At 40.8% G+C, this 21,671-nt stretch overlaps 1 protein-coding gene across 1 annotated transcript in view; it reads right to left on the reverse strand.

Moving 5' to 3' along the window:
• The window catches only part of tfpi2 (tissue factor pathway inhibitor 2), a 76,368-nt gene extending 57,796 nt beyond the window's left edge, over positions 1–18,572 (reverse strand). The window contains 3 exon segments of the mRNA XM_048613400.1: positions 3,856–4,026; positions 8,611–8,614; positions 18,492–18,572. Of these exon segments, the coding sequence (XP_048469357.1) occupies positions 3,856–4,026; positions 8,611–8,614; positions 18,492–18,572 (256 nt within the window).
• Positions 18,573–21,671: the final 3,099 nt, after the last annotated feature.

Consider the following 21,671-nt stretch of genomic DNA (forward strand, 5'->3'; position numbering starts at 1 on the left):
TATCAATATCCCTGCACAGTGTTTTTTTGGCCTTTTCAGGGGTCAAAAGTTCTTGGATTGTGACACCACATGCATTTCTTGAGTTTAACGATGCCATTGTAAGATCTATAGGAAATTTGAATTGACCCCTTCCCACAACTTTAGCTTTGGAAGCCCTAAACCAAAACCTCCCATGTTATTGAATATTCATATCCACTGGGAGAAGCCTGCTTAGTAATTGAGTTTATCCCAACAAGTAAGTGTTGAAACGTCATTTTGTAGTTTATAATTATTATTTGGCAATTTGGATTTTAAATTAGAGGAAAATAGATTATAGTTTTCAGTTATACGAAGGTGATTTCTTTCTAAGATGTCAGAAAGTTATGTTTGAACAGTGAATTCAAATATTCTTTCCAAGGAAGACTGAGCTGTGTTAAGTGACCAGCAAGGTCCCCAATGAATTAACTTATTAAATGTTTTCAAGGTAGAACCTTAACAACTACAGAAAAACAAATGGTCAGAAGACTCAACCAAGAAGGCCGTTGGAGTTTGCAAAGTCTTCAGGCTTGAAGAAGTTTTTTATTTTCATAATTCAAGGATAAGGGCTGGAAAAGACCATAAGTTTTTCCTAAGGTTCAATGGATAAGTCAGTGAATTAATCTTGTAGTTTTATATTTCTGGGAGAGGCAGCAATGGAGAAAATCAATTTGGAATCTAACTTCTACAGTATTACCATCAGCTGAGGTCATAACAGTGCAAAAATATTTTGACAACCTTAAATGTTATTTTCTGTTGCTACAGTTCAACTTAGATATCTTTTGATAATTGTACTCAGTGTTGCATTCTACCCTGAATAGATTAATTGACCATTATATTGACCAGCATTTTTTAAGTATTGAGATGCACTGAATTTTTCAGTGCCATAATGCATTCAAAACAGCAAAACAAAACACACTAGGACACACTGTTGCAATGAACGAAACTGTTATTTAAATGTTCAAACACATTATCTTTGAAAACAATGTCCTGATATTGAATGTTTAGAGAAATATAACCACTTGCTTCACTTCATCTGCTTGAACTGGAAAACACATCAGAGCCAACTTTGAAAAAGTATCCGTTTTTCATTTCAATGGACTTCATTGATAACAAATCCCAGGATTTCCTCTGATGGATGGGACTAATTTGAATGTATGGCTGAGTTTCAAAGCTCATTTACCTCAGCAAGGGGATGATTTCATAGTTTCATTGACAATTTAAAAGGTTATTAAAGTGATTCACTGTTTTTTGTCATTTGTATAAATGATTTGAATGTGAATGGGTATGCTTAGTAAATTTACAGATAACACCAAAATAGATGGTGTAGTGGACAGTGAAGTTTTTCTCAGAGTACAACAGGACCTTGATCAGATGGACCAATGGGCTGAGGAGTGGCAGATGGAGCTTAATTTAGATAAATGTGAGATATTGCATTTTGGTAAGGCACACCAGGCAGGACTTATACAGTTAATGGTAGGGCCCTGGGGCATGTTTCCTAACAAAGAGACTGAGGGGTGCAAGTGCATAGTTCCTTGAAAATGGAGCCGCAGGTAGACAGGCTGGTGAAGAAGGCATTTGACACGCTTGCCTTCATTGCTCAGAACATTAACTCTAGGATTTGGGATATCATGTTGCGGCTGTATAGGATATTGGTGAGGCCACTTTTACAATACTGCATTCAATTCTGGTCACCCTTCGCTAGGAAGGATGTTGTTAAACTTGAGGGGGTGCACAAAGATTTACAAGGATGTTGCCGGGACTGGAGGGCTTGAATTATAGGTAGAGGCTGAATAAGCTGGGGCCTGGGGCCATTTTTCCCTGAAACATCAGAGACTGACGGGTGACATTACAGAGGTTTATAAAGTCATGAGAGACCTGGATTGGGTAAATACTCAAGGTCTCTTTCCTAAGGTTTCGGAGTCCAAAACTAGAGGGCATAGGTTTAAGTTGAGAGGGGAAAGATTTAAAAAGGACCCAAGGAGCAACATGTGTATGGAACAGCTGGGGGAGGAAGTTGTAGAGGCAGGTATAATTACAAGAATTAAAAGGTATCTGAATAGGAATATGAATAGGAAGGGTTTACGGGGAAATAGGCCAAATACTGGCAAATGGGATTAGAATTGGGATGCCTGGTTGGCACGGACAAGTTGGACTGGAAGGTTTATTTCATGCTGTATGACTCTACGTTTCTATTATCTATCTTTCATAAAATAAATTAATCAGTGCTTGTTTGTTTTTACAACCAATTGACAACTTGAGAAGAAAACCTAACCACTATCTTTGCACATCTCCCAGAGACAAAAATATAATTGGAATGAGGTTTGAAGGTGGGCTTAGGTTTTAGACATTCAGAATGGGCTCAATTTGCATCTTACAAGTCCAAAAATGAAATCAGGATCCTGGAATCCTGACTGATACTTGTCCAACTATTGTTGTAGTATAATAGTAATCTTACTGGAACTGAATGTTAATATAATGATGACCATGAAATCTTTGTCAACTGTTATAAAATCTCATCTGGATAATGAGATTTCTCTTTCTAGGTGATGATACACCTATGGGATACATTCTGGTTATCAGGATATAAGTGTTCCTGGTAGGAGCTAACAGGCTGCAGTGCCAGAATTGACTGCTTGGCCACTTACTTTTGTAACTTAGTGGAATATTAATATTGATTGGTGGCAGGCAATCCACCTCAGATGGGTCGATAGTACATGACCACAGTATAAACCATATAACAGGAGGGTGGCTTTAGCCATATTTTCCACTGTATTTAACTTCCATGATATGATGTAGCCCTTGCGTGACATCTGCCAGTCAGCCTGGCATCATTGATACTAGTTTCAGGTGGAAGTGAAATCTGATATACTTATTCTAGCCAGGCTTCATGATAAGTTAAAGAACACTGCTCTGTCTTATAAACCCCTGATACTCCAAAGTGCAGATTTTCAAAATCAGGACCAAGGGTAGTGTTTTGCCTGGGAAATTCAGATATCAATGTGTTTTTTTTGACAAGAACCCATCTTGAAGTCAATGTGATTGGCAGACATGGCACCAGGTAGGGAGCATTCCAGAGAAATGTAAGCCCAGGTAGGGAGCAGGTAACTATGAATGGGATCAAGAGAGGGTGCTGGATTTGAAACATAGCAATCTCTGATCAGTGAGGGATGATGTGGTATTTGATTGGTAGAGGGTTTCAGCGGGTGGGGAATTGGTGACTGTTCCCAGGGAAGACGATTAGCTTGGGTGGAGGAGGAGGTGGGGCTGGTGGTTGCAGGGGGAAGCACACCTCCTCATTCTGTCCCACGTACGGTGTTTTAACAGTGAAATGTCTGCAAAGAAGAAAAAATTAAAATGCTGTGGACAAAGAAAATAGTCTTTTCTCATAAATTGTCTCATGAAAGCACTTTAAGCAAAAATACTATTTTGACAGCATCAATATGGGTGGAGTGGAATAAGGGTTTCGAGGAATGAATTACAATAATCAAAATTTGAAGTCATTCTTGGAAATGTGTGTTCAGTAAAGATGTAAAATTTTCTGTAGGATGATCTCAAACATATTTCGAAGATAGTTTATTTTCAAAAGCAGGGAATATTTTAAATCTTGCCTTAACAGAAGTCCACTCAGCATGAGAATAAGTATAAAATCACATTTTGTTCTCCGAAGGGTAGTTTGCAGGCCTCAATTGTGCAATTTAGTGTTTCAATTATTCAAGCACTATTTAAAACTGCTCCAATAGGCAGGAACTCGCACCCTTCCTGTTACATTTCTTTTTCCTAACTTGTTATAGAGCTGCCCATTGCATAACAGGAAAAAATACTTCCATGTAAACTTACTGTTGGCTCCTTGACAATACAGCGCGCATTCACTCACAGTGCGAAAGTTATTTCCATTACCATCACAGCCACTGTATTTGAAATGGTCACAAGTCTTAAAAATTATGTTGTAAAAATACTAACGGATTGAGGCCTTACAGGGCCCTTTGATTGGTATCAGCAGGCAGACTTCTTGGTTGACTGGAAAAATAGAAATTGTTGCATGTAACTTCTATAAAATATCTTAGTATGTGAACTAGTAAACCAATGTAGCGGTGCCCGGAAACATGAAATGATGGAAATCCAAACACAACAGATTCCATGCATGTTTCCTGGGAAATTGAAGATTTTAATGGATAACTCCCTTTCATCTGGAAAGCTCTAATTTAATGAATTAAAAGTTGATCTAAAACTGAGTCTAAATCCTGGGTAACTATATGTTAACACCTCAAATTGCCACACACCCCTGACCTACACCTTGCCTCACCTCTTGCATAGCAGGACCCCTGACATCCACTCTCACCTCCACCCTGAATCAGACACCATTCGAAGTAGGAATAGTGTCTCCAGAATAAAAAGGCTGTAGCTGGCCTTTGCTAATACAACATCAAGTATCCTATTACTGCCTCAGCTGCCTGAGCTGGGAAGGAGAAAATCAGCCAGGTTCCCGCTTCTGATCACCACTGATGACTTCAGACTCACAGTGCATGTGTGCAGACTTTGAGTCATGAGTAGGATAAATTTCTTGTGATATTGCTCTCCTCCATTGTTAAATCACTCGTCAACACTCTAACAAAAATAGTTACTCGGATGAGGTACTAGCAGGGAACTGACATGGTTGAAAACAGTCCAGCAGTTGTCTATGTTCTCAGACAAAACAAGAAAACATTGTGAAAATAAACCATAGATGGAAAATATTGACCTACTATTACATACTCAAGATGGAGTTGTGGAATGGATAGGACATTGCTAATTATTTACACATTGAAATCAAGGTGCAGGATACAAGGACTGCTTCTTTGTGTAATCTATGAGCATCACAGACTTAGAGGCATGGAGACGTAGAAATGTACAACATGGAAGCAGACTAACTCGTCCATGCTGACCAGATATCCTAAATTAATCTAGTCCCATTTGCCAGCATTTGGCCCATATCCCTTTAAACCCTTCCTACTCATACACCCATTCAGATGCCTTTTAAATATTGTAATTGTACCAGCCTCCACCACCTCCTCTGGCAGCCCATTCCATACATGCACCACCCTCTGTGTGAAAATGTTGCCCCTTAGGTCCCTTTTACATCTTTCCCCTCTCACCTTAAACCTATGCTCTCTAGTTTTGGACTCCCCTACCCTGAGGAAAAGACCCTGACTATTCACTATATCCATGACTCTCACAATTTAATAAACATCTATAAGGTCATCCCTTAGCCTCTGACGCTCCAAAGAAAATAGCCCCAGCCTATTCAGCCTCTCCCTACAGCTCAAACCCTCCAACCCTGGCAACATCCTTGTAATTTTTTCTGAACCATTTCAAATTTCACAACATCCTTCTTATAGCAGGGAGACCAGATTGAACACAGGATTCCAAAAGTGGCCTAACCAATGTCCTGCAACATGACCTCCCAACTCCTATATTCACTGCACTGACTAATAAAGGCAAGCATAGCAAACACCTTCTTCACTATCCGGTCTACCTACAACTCCACTTTCAAGGAACTATGAACCTGCACTCCAAGGTCTCTTTGTTCAGCAACATTCCCCAGGACCTTACCATCAAGTGTATATGTCCTGCCCTGATTTCCCCCGTCAAAACGTAGCACCTGATGTTTATCTAGATTAAACTCCATCTGCCACTCATCAGCCCATTGGCCCATGTGATCAAGGTTCCGTTTTACTCTGAGATAACCTTCTTGGCTGTCCACTACACTACCAATTCTGGTGGCATCTGCAAACTTACTAACTCTTCCTCCTATGTTCACATCCAAATCACTCACATAAAGGACAAAAACCACCAATCCTTGTAGCACACCGCTGGTCACAGGCTCCAGTCCAAAAAGCCAAACCTCCACCCCGACCCTCTGTCTCCTACCTTCGAGCCAATTTTGTATCCAAACGGCAAGTTGTCCCTGTATTCTATGTGATATAACCTTGTTAACCAGTCTATTATGAGGAACCTTGTCAAACGCCTTACTGAAGTCCATATAGACCACGTCCACCGCTTCGACTTCATCAATGCTCGTTGTTACTTCTTCAAAAAAACTCAATCAAGATACGATTTCCCACACAAAAAACCATTTTAACTATCCCTCATCAGTCCTTGCCTTTCCAAATACATGTAAATCCTGTCCCTCAGACTCCCCTCCAATAGCTTTCCCACCACTGATGTCAAGCTTACTGATCTATAGTTCCCTGGCTTTTCCTTACCACCTTTCTTAAATAATGGCACCACTTTAGTCAACCTCCAGTCTTCCGGCACCTCACCTGTGGCTATCGATGATACAAATATCTCAGCAAGGGGCCCAGCAATCACTTCCTGAACTTCCCACAGAGTTCTAGAGTACACCTGATCAGGTCCCTGGGATTTATCCACCTTTATGCATTTTAAGACGCCAGCAATACCGCCTCTGTAATATGGATATTTTTCATATTTTGCTATTTATTTCCCCTAGTTCTTTATCTTCCACATCCTTCTCCATTGTAAACACTGATGCAAAATACTCATTTAGTATCTCAACCGTCTTCTGTGGTCACACACGTAGGTGGCCTTGCTGATCTTTAAGGGGCTCTATTTTCTGCCTCGTTACCCTTTTGTCTTTAATGTATTTGTAGAATCCCTTTGGATTCTCTTTAGCTTTATTTGCCAAAGCTGTCATGTCCCCTTCAGCGTACTCCCACTACCGTTGTACTCCTCTAGAGATTCACTTGATCCCTGCTATGTATACCTGATGTATGCTTCCTTATTTTTCTTGACTGGAACATGAATTTCTCCAGTCATCCAGCATTCACTACACCTAGCAGCCTTACCTTTCATCCTAACAGGAACATACTGTCTCTGGACTTGTGTTATCTCATTTTTGCAGGCTTCTCACTTTCCAGCCATCCCTTTATCTGCAAATATTTGCCCCCAATCAGTTTTTGAATGTTCTTGCCTAACAGAATCAAAATTGGCCTTCCTCCAATCTAGAACTTTAACTTTTATATCCAGTATATCCTTTCCCATAACAATTTTAAAACTAATAGAATTATCATCACTGGCCCCAAAGTGCTCCCCTACTGACACCTCAGTCATTTGCCCTACCTTATTTCCCAAGAGAAGGTCAGATTTTGCTCCTTATCTAGTAGGTATATCCACATACTGTATAATAAAATTTTCTTGTACACACTTAACAAATTCCTCTCCACCCAAGCCCTTAACACCATGGCAGTCCCAGTCTATGTTTGGAAAGTTAAAATTCCATACCATTACCGCTTATGGACTTCTGTAATTGGTTTATTAAATGAAGGCCTCAAAAGTAAGGGTGAGACTACATGGTGAAATGGTCATCATCCCAAAAGGTGAAGTGAAGCTGGGAGTCTGAAATGACAGGATGAACGAACATCTGATGTTCCAGATATTAGATGTAAGTTAAATCCATAGATCTCAGTTGAAACAAGTCTGAAGCTTGTACTAGTAACTATCAACAAGCTGCTTCAGAAGACCTTCATCAAATCACTACCGACTGCTTCAAAACATCTATAAATAATACTATTTATTTAGTGGAGAAACCATCCAGATGTCAAAAACATGGAATGAAAACAGATGGACAATTGTCACCATGCTGCAAGGAGCCACACTCCCTGTGAGGAAAATTGAGACTACTAAGACAGAATGGGAAATCTTCAAGATCCAATGTGAAACAACAATTTGACATGGCCAGAAAGTCAATAACCCAGTCGGGACATAGAATCTGAAAGACAAAGCATCTTACTCAAACCAAGCAAGCTGCAAATCTTCAGGAATAAAAAAGAATACATGTCTCTAGAAGAGAGCAATAGACATTCAGAGATAAAGTGATAGCCCAAGCTAGCACCTAGTAGAATGGAAATAGAATCATTATCCCTTAGGAGATGAGAAAAGAGATGCTGAAGCACATCTATGCCGTAAAGGAAATAAGTCTTGTCTGAGGAAAGCAAGAGGAGTTCTCAATTGGCTAAATGTGAGTTATGAGAATAAGACCACATCAGCCTGTGCTAAAGAACTGCATAAAACACATGACATCCAAGACAGGCCAGCACTGAAGCTTGAGTAGACCTCGTCATTCTCATGAGAACTGATTTTCTTGTCACTATCACCTTCAAAAGTATCGCGAGTTTAGGGGGTTGCTTGAGAAAGAAATTAGAAGGGCAAAGAGGGACCACTAAATATCTTTGGAAGATAGGACTAAGAAAAAGCCTAAGGCATTTTATAAATATATTAAGAGTAAGAGGATTATAAAGGAAAGAATGGGGCCTGTTAGAGACCAAAGGGTGAATCTTTGCATGGAGCGAGCAGATGTGTGTGAGGTCTTAAATGAATATTTCTCATCTGTACTCCCAAAGGAGAAAGACATTGTGATTGGAGATTTCCGTGGAATAGTGGTGTTCTGGAAAATGTTAAGATTAATAAGGAGAAGGTATTAGATATTTCAGCAGGCATAAGAGTGCATAAATCCCCAGGACCTAATGAGATGTATCCCAGGCTGCTGTGAGAGACAAAGGAGGAGATTTCTGGGGCCCTAGCAGAGATATTTAATACTTCGCTGGCCATAGGAGAAGTGCCAGATGCCTTGAGGATAGCTAATATGGTTCCTTTGTTCAAGAAAGGCAGCAGGAATAGGGCAGTGATAGGGAAATTATTAGAAAAAATTCTGAGAGACAAGATTAATCAACACTTGAAAAGGTGGGAATTAATCAGGAATAGTCAGCACGGATTTGTTGGAGGAAATCCTGTCTGTCCCCTAAATGAATTTTTTGAAAGGGTGACTAAATATACTGATGAGGGTAGCACAGTTCATATAGTTTAAATGGACTTCGGTAAAGCCTTTGATAAGTTCAACATGGAAGGCTGGTCCAAAAGGTAAGAGCCTATGAGATCTAGAGCAAGTTACCAAACTGGATCCAAAATTGGCTTTCAAATAGGAGATGAAAGATAATGGTGGAGGGTTGTTTTTGTAGTTGGAAGCTTGTGAACAGCTGTGTGCCACTGGTATCAGTGCTGGCATCCTTGCTGTTTGTTATGCACATTAATGATTTGGATGTGAATGTAGAAGATGACACAAAAATTGATGGTGCTGTTGATCACAAGGAGGATGGTGTCAGACCGCAGTCTGATATTGATCAGCTGGTAAATTGGACAGAACAATGGCTGATGAAATTTAATCCTGATGAGTACGAGCTGATACATTTAAGGAGTTCTAATAAGGGAAGGATCGAAACAATGAATGGTAGGTCTCCAGAGAGCACTAAGGAACAAAGGGACATTGGTGTACAAGTCCATAGATCCCTGAAGGTGCCAGACAGGTAACCAGGATGGTGAAGAAGGAATATGGGACGGTTGCCTTTATTAGCTGGGGCATAGAGTATAGGAACAGGGAAGTCTTGTCACAACTTTATAGATCATTGGTTAGGCCACAAACGGAATTCTGTGTGCAGTTCTGGTCACTACAATATCAGAAAGACGTGATTGCACTGGTGAGGGTGCAGAGGAGATTCACCAGGATGTTGCCTGGGATGAAAAATCTCAGTTATGAGGAGAGACTGGACAGGTTGGGTTTGTTTTCCTTGGAGCAGAAGGGCCTGAGGGGGGATCTGATTGAGATATATAAAATGATGAGAAGCATAGACAGGGTAGATGGTGAGAATCTTTTCCTCATGGCAGACTTGTCTAAGACCAGTGGGCATAAGTTTAAGGTGAGGAGATTTGAGAATTTTTTTTTACTCAGAGGATGGTAGAAATATGGAACATACTGCCTTTGAGGGTGATAGAGGCAGACACTCTCACCACATTTGAGCAGCATCTGGATGAGGACTTAAAATGCCAGCACCTAGTGGGCTATGGATCAAGTGTAGGTAAATGGGTTTAGTGAAGTTTAGTGTTTGTTGGTCAGCATAGACATGGAGGGCCAAAGGGCTTAGTTCTATGCTGTCTGATTCTATGACTCTATAACTACCACCTGACCACCACTGAGATTGTAGGATGCCTGACACCACACTTTAGTCATCAGGACATTCCAGAAATTGTGGTGTGCGGCAATGGCCTCAATTCATAGGTAAAGAATGCAGCTGTTTTCTGAAGAGTCGGGGAATCCAATATCATAGATCAAGTCAACAGCATCCCCAGTCAAATGGAAAGGCTGATACGGCAGTAAAAATCACCAAAGAATCATAACTAAATTGAGCAAAACTTATACAAGGCCTTGAGTAATAAAATACATCTCCTGAAACCATTCAATCCAAACAGTAATGTCACACTGGAGCCAAACTACTCTTCCATCAGGAAAAAGTTATTGAGCCCAGAAGTAGTAGCAAGGTGCAAGTAACAAAATCCAAATGAAATGGCAGAAAGCTGAAATTTCACTTTGGTAAAACTGTGCAGTGGAGAGCAAGTTATTGTGCAAACATTTATTGGTCTCAACTTAGAAAAAACCTGGGATCCATGTTCAATAACTGATCAGATGCAGTGAACATTAACAACTAGATGTACTATTGCATCCACAGGTCTGTATGCACAAGGAAAGCTGTGACTTCACTACAGGCAGCTGATCAGGAAGATATAATCTCACCACTGGCACAAAGTACAGAACAGCCATCAGTTCCAGAGATCCACCATTCCCAAGCAATGGAAATGGGTGAGCAAAAACTACCATGGTAACAGCACTCATCGTATGAACAACACTCTCCCAAGAAAGAACATTGCCCTTGAAGGAGCTTATATCATATGAACAGCCGACAACCTTTAGGAGACCTGCATATTTTAAAAGCAACATATGCAATGCATGTGCTGGGGATGACAAAATGAAATTGACGAGAGTTCACACTTTTTAGTTAATGAATGATCATTTTCATTTTAACTGTGTGAATTGGGTGAATTCATGTTACAGTTGTATAGGACTTTGGTTTGACCACATTTGGAATACTGCGTACAGTTCTGGTCGCCACATTACCAAAAGGATGTGGATGCTTTGGAGACGGTGCAGAGGAGGTTCACCAGGATGTTGCCTGGTATGGAGGGCGCTAGCTATGAAGAGATGTTGAGTAGATTAGGATTATTTACATTAGAAAGACGGAGGTTGAGGGGGGACCTGATTGAGCTCTACAAAATCATGAGAGGTATAGACAGGGTGGATAGCAAGAAGCTTTTTCCCAGAGTGGGGGACTCAATTACTAGGGGTCACGATTTGAAGGTGAGAGGGGAAAAGTTTAAGGGAGATATGCGTGGAAAGTTCTTTACGCAGAGGGTGGTGGGTGCCTGGAACGCGTTGCCAGCAGAGGTGGTAGAGGTGGGCACGATAGTGTCATTTAAGATGTATCTAGACAGATACATGAATGGGCAGGGAGCAGAGGGATACAGATCCTTGGAAAATAGGCGACAGGTTTAGATAGAGGATCTGGATTGGCGCAGGCTTGGAGGGCCGAAGGGCCTGTTCCTACGCTGTAATTTTCTTTGTTCTTGTTCTTTGTTCTATATAACCTGCATCTACAAATTACAGTGCATGCATTCTGTTACTATTAAAGCCAAACTATTAATTGAGTAAGACATTTTATTGGGCAATAATCAATAAGCAGACTCAATTACACTTATTCCATTATTAAATTTGTTTAAAACATTCAATTAAGAACTCCTGGGATAGTCTGTGGATGATAATTGCAGGTCACAGAACTCTGAGAAGACCAGGATTGTTCTACCTTTTAGTCGCTAAGAGAAGGTTAAGACCTGAGACTAGAGTTTTAAAAAATCTAAATGAGGCTTTTAGAGCCTTGGAAATCTTCAATTGAAGGAAGTCCTGACTCCCATGTGAATCTCACCATACAAGTGTGTTCATTGTGTTCAGAAACCAGCTGAAGAAATATTGCTAGCTAAAACAAATTAGAAAACCTGCTGAGACAGAATGACTAAAGCATGATTCAAAAATAGGTTTTGCCACTGAAGTTTGAAGGGGAGTTTGTATTAGAAAGTCTTTTAACAAAAAGGTTTTAAAAGTTTGAGAAGTCTTAAAGATATTGGAGACCAACAAAGACACATAATATGCTATGGTCTGTTATAATTGCAAAACACTGATAGTGAATGGAACAATTTCTCAACTCATAATGCTTTAAGGAAGAAAACATCTTTCCAGTTCTCTCGTTCTTAATAAAGAAAATAAAGCTGCATTACTAAAAAAATTTTGAACTCAGGTTTGCACGACAAAAAATCTATAGGCTACAAGAGAGCTGCTAGGCCATTGGTCAAAACACAATTAAATCTAAATGGATTATTTGCAAGGATCTGCACCTCCAATCAGAGGCCATTTTCCTTTTGTGTTTGCTGCTGATAGGCGCATTAGCAAACCTAGCAAAAGTATATGTTTTATTTGTCCGTGGGCTTGAGAATCACTGGCTGGGCTAGTACTTGCTGTCCATCTCTAATTAGCCAGAAGGCATGTAATAGGCAGCCATAATGCTGTGGGTCTGCAGTCACATGTAGTCCAGACCAGGTGAGGATGACAGATTTCTGTCTGTAAAAGATATTAGTGAACTAGATGGGTTTTTCCTTCTGACAATTGACAATAGTTACATGGGCACTTTTAGGCAAGCTTTTTATTCCAGTTGTTATCAAATTCAAATTTCAGCAGCTATGTCATGTTAGGATTCAAACCTGTACCCAGAACACGTGGTGGGGTTTTGGAATATTAGTCCAGTGACATTATCATTCCACCAATTCCCCTCATAATTCCTTAAATACAGGAGAGACATAATCTGTGATTGGAGGAGCAGCAAGCAACAAAATATGGCTTAGTTAACCCAGCCCAAGGCCTGGAGTAGCAGGAGAGAGTCTGTGGCACCAGACTGAAAGGGTTCAAAGGACTGGCTTGAGGGGAGAGGAACTGGCTTGATGCTGCTTGCTGGTTGGCGAGAACATAGAGGTCAGGCTGCCTTCAGGGCTTTTTTGGGGAAGAAAATGAGAGTCAGACCAGCAGTGGGGAAGGGTAGAATGAGAAGCTAGGGGCCAGAGACAGGAAGGTCATGAAGAGTGATTAATTGCTGCGTGAGTGTGGGTGGGAGAATTGGTGACCAATCTCTGTGGGTGTGTAGGTGAATGAGGGCAGATTGGTGAGTGAGTGAATGATTAACTCTGTGAATGTGGATAGGTTAGTGAGACAGTGAGTGAGAGTGGGTCTGTAAGTGAATGAAATCAAATTGTTGAGTACAAGAGCAGGTTGGTGAGTGAGTGACAGTCACCAGACTACTGAGTGAATGAAGGTGAGCAGGTTGGTAAGTGAATGAATGCATAAGTGTGAGAGTCTGGACAGGTTTGAGAAAAGGTTGAGGTGGATGAATTGCAGAGTGAGTGAATGAGGGTGGACGGTGAGTGAGTGTGGGAGTGTTAGGGAGTGAGTTGCTGAGCATGATGGGCCTGTTGTTGAGGGTGCAGGAGTCTGGGCGGGTAGGTGAGTGAGTGTATATATATGGAGCTTTTTACACACCCACCATTCCCTTCCTAGCCCTCCTTATGCACAAAGCAGTCTAAGAGAGGAAAGAAATCCAGGCTGAATGGCAACCCATTTCTGACCCTGACTTCCATGTGAATTCTGCTGACTGCAGCTCAGAATATGCCCTACTAAAGGAGAATCAAGATTAGCTAAACGCACCTTGCTAGCTCGGCCCCAGTCCCCACTATGGTGATCATGACATAAAGCCTTGTCATTTTTGTTCTGCAGCTCAACTTCTTGAATGATAAAGCTTAAGACCCAAAGCTGACTACCGTTGACATCAATCTTGACATTTGACTGACAGTGGCATCAAAAGTCCCTCAAAAAATTAGAGTCAATGCAAATTAATGGGAAATCCAGCTGGTTGGAGTTGCACCTAACACAAAGAAAGATGATTGTGATTGTTGGGGGTCAATTATCTCAGCCACAAGATATCACTGTAGGGGGTTCCTTGGGGTAGGGCCTTCAGCCCAACCACCTTGAGCAGCTTTCTCAATGACCTTCCCTCCTCCATAAAGTCAGAAATGGGGATGTTTGCTGGTGTTTGCACAATATTTGGCACCATTCACAACTCTTCAGATACTGAAGCAGTCTATGGCCCTACACATCAAGACCTGGACAAGTCAGAAACTTATGACTTGGAGAAGGGAGAGGTAGTGAGTCATTTAAGTTACAAATAATTAACAGGAATTCTCCTCTAAATCTGAACAACCCATTGGCTGCAAATTACAGAAATGTAATGTGATTCTGTAACATTGACAAAGCTTTTCTTCTAAGTATCTTATTATTGAGAATTATGAAGTAGATATAATGTCACCACAGTTTGCAGATTATAAATAAACACTCACAGAAAGGGGAGTATAGTGAATACCTTACTGTACAAGTAATCTTGAGTCATAGTTTAAAGTTCATGATCAAGAATTCAAATTTCACATGCAGCAAGATGGAAGAATTTAATTTCTATTAACCAATTAAAGCTGGGATAAAAGAAGTGTAATTACAGGTAGTTATGAAACTATCAGATTGCTTATTAAGTCTCATCTTCTTCACAAATGCCATTTCAGGAAGGAAATCTACTGTCCTTACCTGATGTTAACCGTAGATGACTTCAGAACCACAGTAATATGGTAGACTCTTAACAGCCCTCCGAAATAACCAATGAAAATGCTCAGTTGTATTGAACTGCTGCAGAAAAATTTGAGTTACAATAAAACCAAACAGAACACCTGGCATCATTAATTGCCATCAGAAAGAAGACAGACAGACATTGCAGTCCAACACGTAATGTCCTCCTTATTAATGTCTGTGTCTTGTGTGAAGATTGGGAGAGCTTTTCCACAAGTTGTTCTAAAAATCATAGTCATAGTTATCAAATAATTCCCTACAGACATTGTCCTGGATCCCTCCATCATGCAGCATACAACCTGTCCCACCAGAGGACAGATTCACAACAAGGCAGCACAGTTGTATACAATTGGAAAGGATATTTCCTAGGAATCCTCAAAATTAATGAACTTTGATAAGGAAACCTCCTGCTGATTAAATCTCCTTCAGCTAATGAATCAAAACATCTTGAAGTTGGAGACAACATGGAAGAAACACCAAGGGCAGCATGGGCATAGAATGCATGGAGATCTCTTGGCTGAAGATCTTCACTGTCATCGGCACAAATTGCTCAATAGCTGCACGACTGACTGATCTAGTTATTTCTGATGGATCTGCCTGTCAGACTGACCGTGCAACTGCTGGTAAGGGCAGTGGCATAACTATATACCATCTTTAAGATATGCTTCAGCAACTTGCCATGCCTCTTTCGACAGCACTCTATCCTAACAGGACAAGGGCAAAAGTGTATGGGAACACCACCATTTACAAATTCCCCTCAAGGCCACTGGGAATATTATTGCAATTCCTCACTGTCCATGGGTCAGAATCCTGACTTCCCTTTCTAACAGTACTGCACAGGTACCCAAACAAAATGGACTGCAGGAGTTCAAGAAAGCAGTTCACCACCACTTCTCCATGGTTATTTGGGAAGGATAATAAGTTCAAGCCTATCTGATGATGCCCATATCCCACAAATGAATCTAAAATTTAAAAAAAATAATAAGCATAGTGACCATAACTCTCTTAGCTTTAACATAGTTATGGAAAAAGATAGGACAGGTCCACACGTTAATGTGCTAAACTGGAGCAGGGCCAATTTTGGGAACATTAGGCAGGATCTAGCAGAGGTCGATTGGGTGAATCTTTTTGAAGGAAAAGGAACGACTGGCAAATGGGAGGCTTTTAAAAGTGTGATATCAAGAGTCCAGGCACAGTATGTTCCTGTTAGAGTGAAGGGAAAAGCTGACGGGTTTAGGGATCCCTGGCTGACAAGGGATATTGAGGCTCTGGTCAGGAAAAAGAAGGCGGCATACATGGGGTTTAAGCTATCAGGTTCAAATGAATCCCTAGATGACAATAAAAAGTGTAGGAGCACACTTATGAGGGAAATCAGAAGAGCAAAAAAGAGGGTATAAGATGGATCTGGCAGATAAGGTTAAAGATAATTCTGAGAGGTTCTATAGCTGTATTAAGAGTAAAAGGTTGGCTAGGGAGAGGACAGGTCCCCTCAAAGATCAACATGGCCATCGTGTGTGGAGCCAAAGGAGATTGGGAAGATTTTTAATGAATATTTCTCCTGAGTGTTTACTGAGAAGAGAATCATGGATGCTAAGGAAATAAGGGAAACAAGTGGGGATGTTTTAGACTGCATACATATTACCAGACAGGAGGTGTTTCCAGGCCTATCGTGCATTAAGGTGGATATGTCCCCTGGGCCTGATCAATTCTATCCTCGAATGTTGTGGGACGCTAGGGTAGAAATTGCACAGGCCCTTGCAGAGATATTTGTTTCATCTTTCGCCAGTGGTGAAGTTCCTGAAGACTGGAGGGTGGCTAATTGTTGTTGTTCCATTGTCTAAGAAAGGTAGCAAAGACAAGGCAGGGACCTACAGGCCAGTGAGCCTGACATCAGTGGTAGGCAAGTTATTGGGGGGGATACTGAGGGACAGGATCAACCAACATTTGGATAGTCAAGGTCTGATCAGGGATAGTCAGCATGGATTTGTGTGCGGGAAATCATGTTTGACAAATCTTATAGAGTTTTTCGAAGAGATAACCAAGAGAATAGGGCAGTGCATGTTGTCTATATGGACTTTAGTAACGCCCTTGACAAGGTCCCGCATGGTAGACTAGTCATGAAATTCAGGTCGCACAGGATCCAGGGGAAGCTACTCGATGGTAGGAAGCAGAGGGTGTTGGTTGAAAATTGTTTCTCGGACTGGAGGCCTGTGACTAGTGGTGTGCCTCAGGAATCGGTGCTGGGACCTTCGTTATTTGTTATTTACATAAATGACCTGGATGTGAATGTACAAGGCATGATTAGTAAGTTTGCAGATGATACAAAATTAGGAGGTATCCTTGATAACAAGGAAGGTTATCAAAAATTACAGAGGTATCTTGATCAGATGGGGAAGTGGGCTAAGGATTGGCAAAAGCAATTCAATACAGATAAGTGTGAGGTGTTGCACTTTGGAAAGTCAAAGCAAGGTAGGACTTATACAGTAGATCGTAAGGTCCTGAGGAATGTTGTGGATCAGAGGCACCTAGGAGTACAAGTACATAGTTCATTGAAAGTGGCGTCACAGGTGGACAGGATGGTGAAGAAGGCATTTAGCATGCTGCCTTCATCAGTCAAGGCATTGAGTATAGGAGTTGGGAGGTAATGTTACAGCTGTATAAGTCATTGGTGAGGCTGCATTTGCAGTATTGTGTACAGTTTTGGTCTCCCTATTATAGGAAAGGCATAGTTAAACTGGAAAGTGTGCAAATAAGATTTATGAGGATATTGCCAGAACTAGTAGGCGTGAGTTTCATAGAATCCCTACAGTGTGGAAACAGGCCCTTTGGCCTAACAAGTCGATACCGACCTTCGGAGCATCTCACCCAGACCCATCTCCCTAATCTACACATCCCTGAACACTATGGGCAATTTAGCATGGCCAATCCACCTATCTTACACATCTTTGGATTGTGGGAGGAAGCCGGAGCACCCGGAGAAAACCCACGCAGACACGGGGAGAATGTGCAAACTCCACACAGAAAGTCTTTTTATAGGGAGAGATTGGCCAGAATAGGACTTTATTCCTTGGAATGTACAAGAATGAGGCGTGACCTTATTGAAGTGTATTGAAGGGGCATAGATAGGATGAATGCATATAGTCTTTTTCCCAGCGATGGGGCATTGAAAACTAGAGAGTATAGGTTTAAGGTGAGATGAGAAAGATTTACAAAGGACCTGAGGGGCAACTTCTTCACGCAGGGAGTGGTGCATATATGGAATGGGCTGCCAGAGAAAGTGGTTGAGGCAGGTACAATAGTGACATTTAAAAAAATATTTGGATAGGTGCATGGATAGGAATGGTTTAGAGGGATGTGGACCAAATGCGGGCAATTGGAACTAGCTGAGTGGGCACCATGGTTGGCATAGACCAGTTGGGACGAAAGGCCTGTTTCCATGCTGTATTACTCTATGACTCTATGTTAATAATCGGCTTCATGAAAGCAAAAAATGTTTGCCATACTTGAAATGCCCAATCTCAGAACAATTTAAAAAGACCATGCCACGTTTTTGTATATTTTTCTTTTCTGCTGATTTACCAGCAGTGCAAAAACTAAATTCTAGTCCTCCAGCTGTAGCTCCTTGCTGTTAACACAGGAGGTTGTGACAAACCTGTTTATCCAACTAAAATCCAATTCCAAAATTAGGTCCATGAAGGCTTGGCTTTTCCTTTAAAAAGGCACATCTTAATTATGTTTCTGTAACCCAACAACTGTTCATAATCATTGTTTTTTATAGCTAATGAAGCTAAATTCTATTCTTCATACTTGGATATGGAGAAACATTTGTTCGCTGTGCCATGTTGAATGGTGAAGCCAATAGCAGCAAGACGCTGCAGGTCATGGTGAAAAGCTGCACCTCCATGATTTGGACAGAGCGAGTGAGTTATGTTGATTGCACTGTAGAACCCTCACTGACTTTCATTTGTAGAACTCTCACGTGACTTTCATCTGCACTGGATCAGCAGAATCAAGTGGACTCTTCTCTCCCTGACTGGAAATTTTAAACTGATATGTTTATACAGCATGTGTTCCGGCCACTGCGCTCAGTCTGGCTCCGAGATGCTCCAGTGTGATTCCATGTGGAAAACCAAAGACGTTAACTTGGCCATCATTTTCTCAATCCAGAAGTGCAATCAATGGTGCATATAACTTGTCTCACAGTCCTGGTCCCTTAGAATACTTTACCAAAATCGTTATTTTTATTCTTTAATGTAACCTATGTTATGCACGGCTGTATTATTCAATTGAGAGTTTATGCATTTTTTGAATGATTCTGCTGTATAACTTTGCATGACACAACACATGCTGACGTTTGGGAAAAGGTAATTACATAGGTTGTTGAATAAGGTGTACAAATGCCATTTCTGTGTGCGTATTAGGTTAGAATTACAGTTAGACTTCTAAAATAAAGATTTCTAACATAAAAGGGAAAGTTCCCATTAATGTTGATTATTTAGAACTTGATTTCTGAAATGCTTTTTAATTAAAAAATAATATTTGATAGGTTTAAACAAAAGGGTGCAGAAACTAATTTCAGAAGAGAGATAATGAGACATAATGTAGTCATGGTGGTGGGGGGGTGGTGGTGTGGGAGGTGGAGGATGAGCTCACTGTTAGAAACAAATTTGCATCCTAGCGAGGCTGAGGGGCTAATTTTGTTAATGGCAGCAGAATTCACATAAGAAGCAATATGTGCACTTGGGAGCATAGGAAATAGGAGCAAGAGGAGGCCACTTAGCCCCTCATGCCTGTTCTGCCTTTCAACTAGACCACAGTTGATCTACCTCAATCAGCTTCTACTGTACTGCCCCAATATTGCTTAATATTGTTAGTAATATGAAATCTATTCCTGTCTGTCTTGAATGAAACCAATACCTAAGCTTCAAATAGAGAATTTCAAAGATTTATCAGTCAAGTGAATGACGAAATTCCTCCTAATCTCAGTCCTAATTGACCCGCCTTTTATTCTGAGACTGGGTCCCTGCTACTTAATGCTCTCAGCCAGGGGGAGAGTCTTGTAACTAACCCTGTTGAGCCTTGTAAAACTTATATGTTTTTTGATTCAATTACATCTCATTGTTCTCAACACGAGAGAATACAGGCCACTCTGCTCATGGTCTCCCCATGCACCAATCCTATCATTCCGGGAATCAGTTCAGTGATACTTCATTTCACTCCCTGTAATGACAAGTACATGCTTCCACACACAAGGAGACCAAAACTGCACACAATGCTCATCAAATTTCTATACGATAGCGACACTCATCTATTGAAAACACCTTGCAATTAAAGCTAATGTACCTTTTGCCTTCCTCACTGCTTGTTGCACCTGCATGTTCACTTCTAATCACTTATGAACACACTTATTCAGTTTGTTTTTGAAATCAACACCTCTCGTCTCTCCCCATTTAAGAGTTGCTCTGCATTTCTGTTCTTTCTAGCAAAGTGAATAATTTCCTATATTACCATTTTACACTCCAACTCCCAAGTTTTTGCCACTCAGTAATCTCATCCCGCTGAAGTCTCTTGGCATCCTCACAATGTACATTCCCACCGAGTTTCATGCAATCAACAAACTTGAAAATTTTGCATTTAATCCCCCACATCCAAATCATTGGTATATATTATAAATAGTTGTAGCCCAAACACTGATCCTTGCGATACACCACTTGCAGTACATTACAGTCACAGTCTGTAAACTGAGAATGACGTATTTATAATTATTGAGCATACAGCACAGAAACATACCCTTCGGTCCAACAAGTCCATGCCAACCAAACTAAGGCCTGTGCTTGGCCCATATCCTTCCAAATATTTCTTATTCGTGTACTTATCCAAATGTAGTTTAATTATTGTTACTGTAACCGCATCCACCACTTCCTGAGGAAGCTCATTACACACATGAACCACTCACCGTGTAAAACATTGCCGCACATGTTTTTTGAAAATATTTCTCCTCTCACCTTAAAAATATCGAAATAGTCTCGAAATCCCCTAACCTAGGGAAGACACCTGCTATTCAACTTATCTATACCCCTCGTGGTTTTATAAACCTCTTTAGGATCATCCCTTAACCTCCTACATTCCAGAAAAAAGTCCTATCCTGTCCAATCTCTCCTTATAATTCATACCCTCCATTCCCAGCAATATCCTTGTAAATCCCTTCTGAAACCTTTCCAGCTTAATAATATCTTTCCTATAGCAGGGTGACCAGAACTGCACACATTACTCCAGAAGAGGCCTCACCAACATCCTGTATAACCTCAACATGTCATCCCAACTCCTATACTCAAAGGCAATGCATGTTCTCTGTTTTTTCTGTCTATTCACTAATCCTCAAGCCATGTTAGTATACCATATACCATTTGCAAAAAATATCTCTGCTTTAGGTATTGGAGTTGGTCCTTTTAGAAACAAAATAAGAAAACATACTTGCACAAAGAGTTGTGGAAATCTGGAACAAACTCTTTCACAGCCTGTCGATACTAGGTCAGTTAAAATGCTCAAGACTGAGATTGATTGATCTCTATTAGATAAGAGCTCAAGAAATATGGACTAGAGTTGAGAAAATGCAATTGAAACACAGATCATCCATGATCTAAATGAAATGTGTCAACAACCAGGCTAACTGTCCTTAACAGTTGACTTCTGGAAATACATTCCAATGCTACTATGGAATCTAGGACCATTTCTTCCTGACACACTGCTTAGCTTGGAACCTACTTACCTAGCATTCTGCTTATCTAGGCCACAATATACCTGTCACCTGAGTACCCTACCAAGCTCAAATCCCATAACTAATCTGCACCCTAACCCCATGCTTACCTTACAAACTTATCTTTTCGCAGCAACATTTCTCAAATGGGGAGAGATTAGGAACAGCTGATTTCAAAAGTGGTTGGCTGTACTGCAAGATATTTAAATGACAGAACAGGTCTAGGCCCGAAACGTCAGCCTTCCT

The sequence above is a fragment of the Rhincodon typus genome, chromosome 2 (assembly GCF_021869965.1).
Source record: "Rhincodon typus isolate 14 chromosome 2, sRhiTyp1.1, whole genome shotgun sequence".
Taxonomy (NCBI): domain Eukaryota; kingdom Metazoa; phylum Chordata; class Chondrichthyes; order Orectolobiformes; family Rhincodontidae; genus Rhincodon; species Rhincodon typus.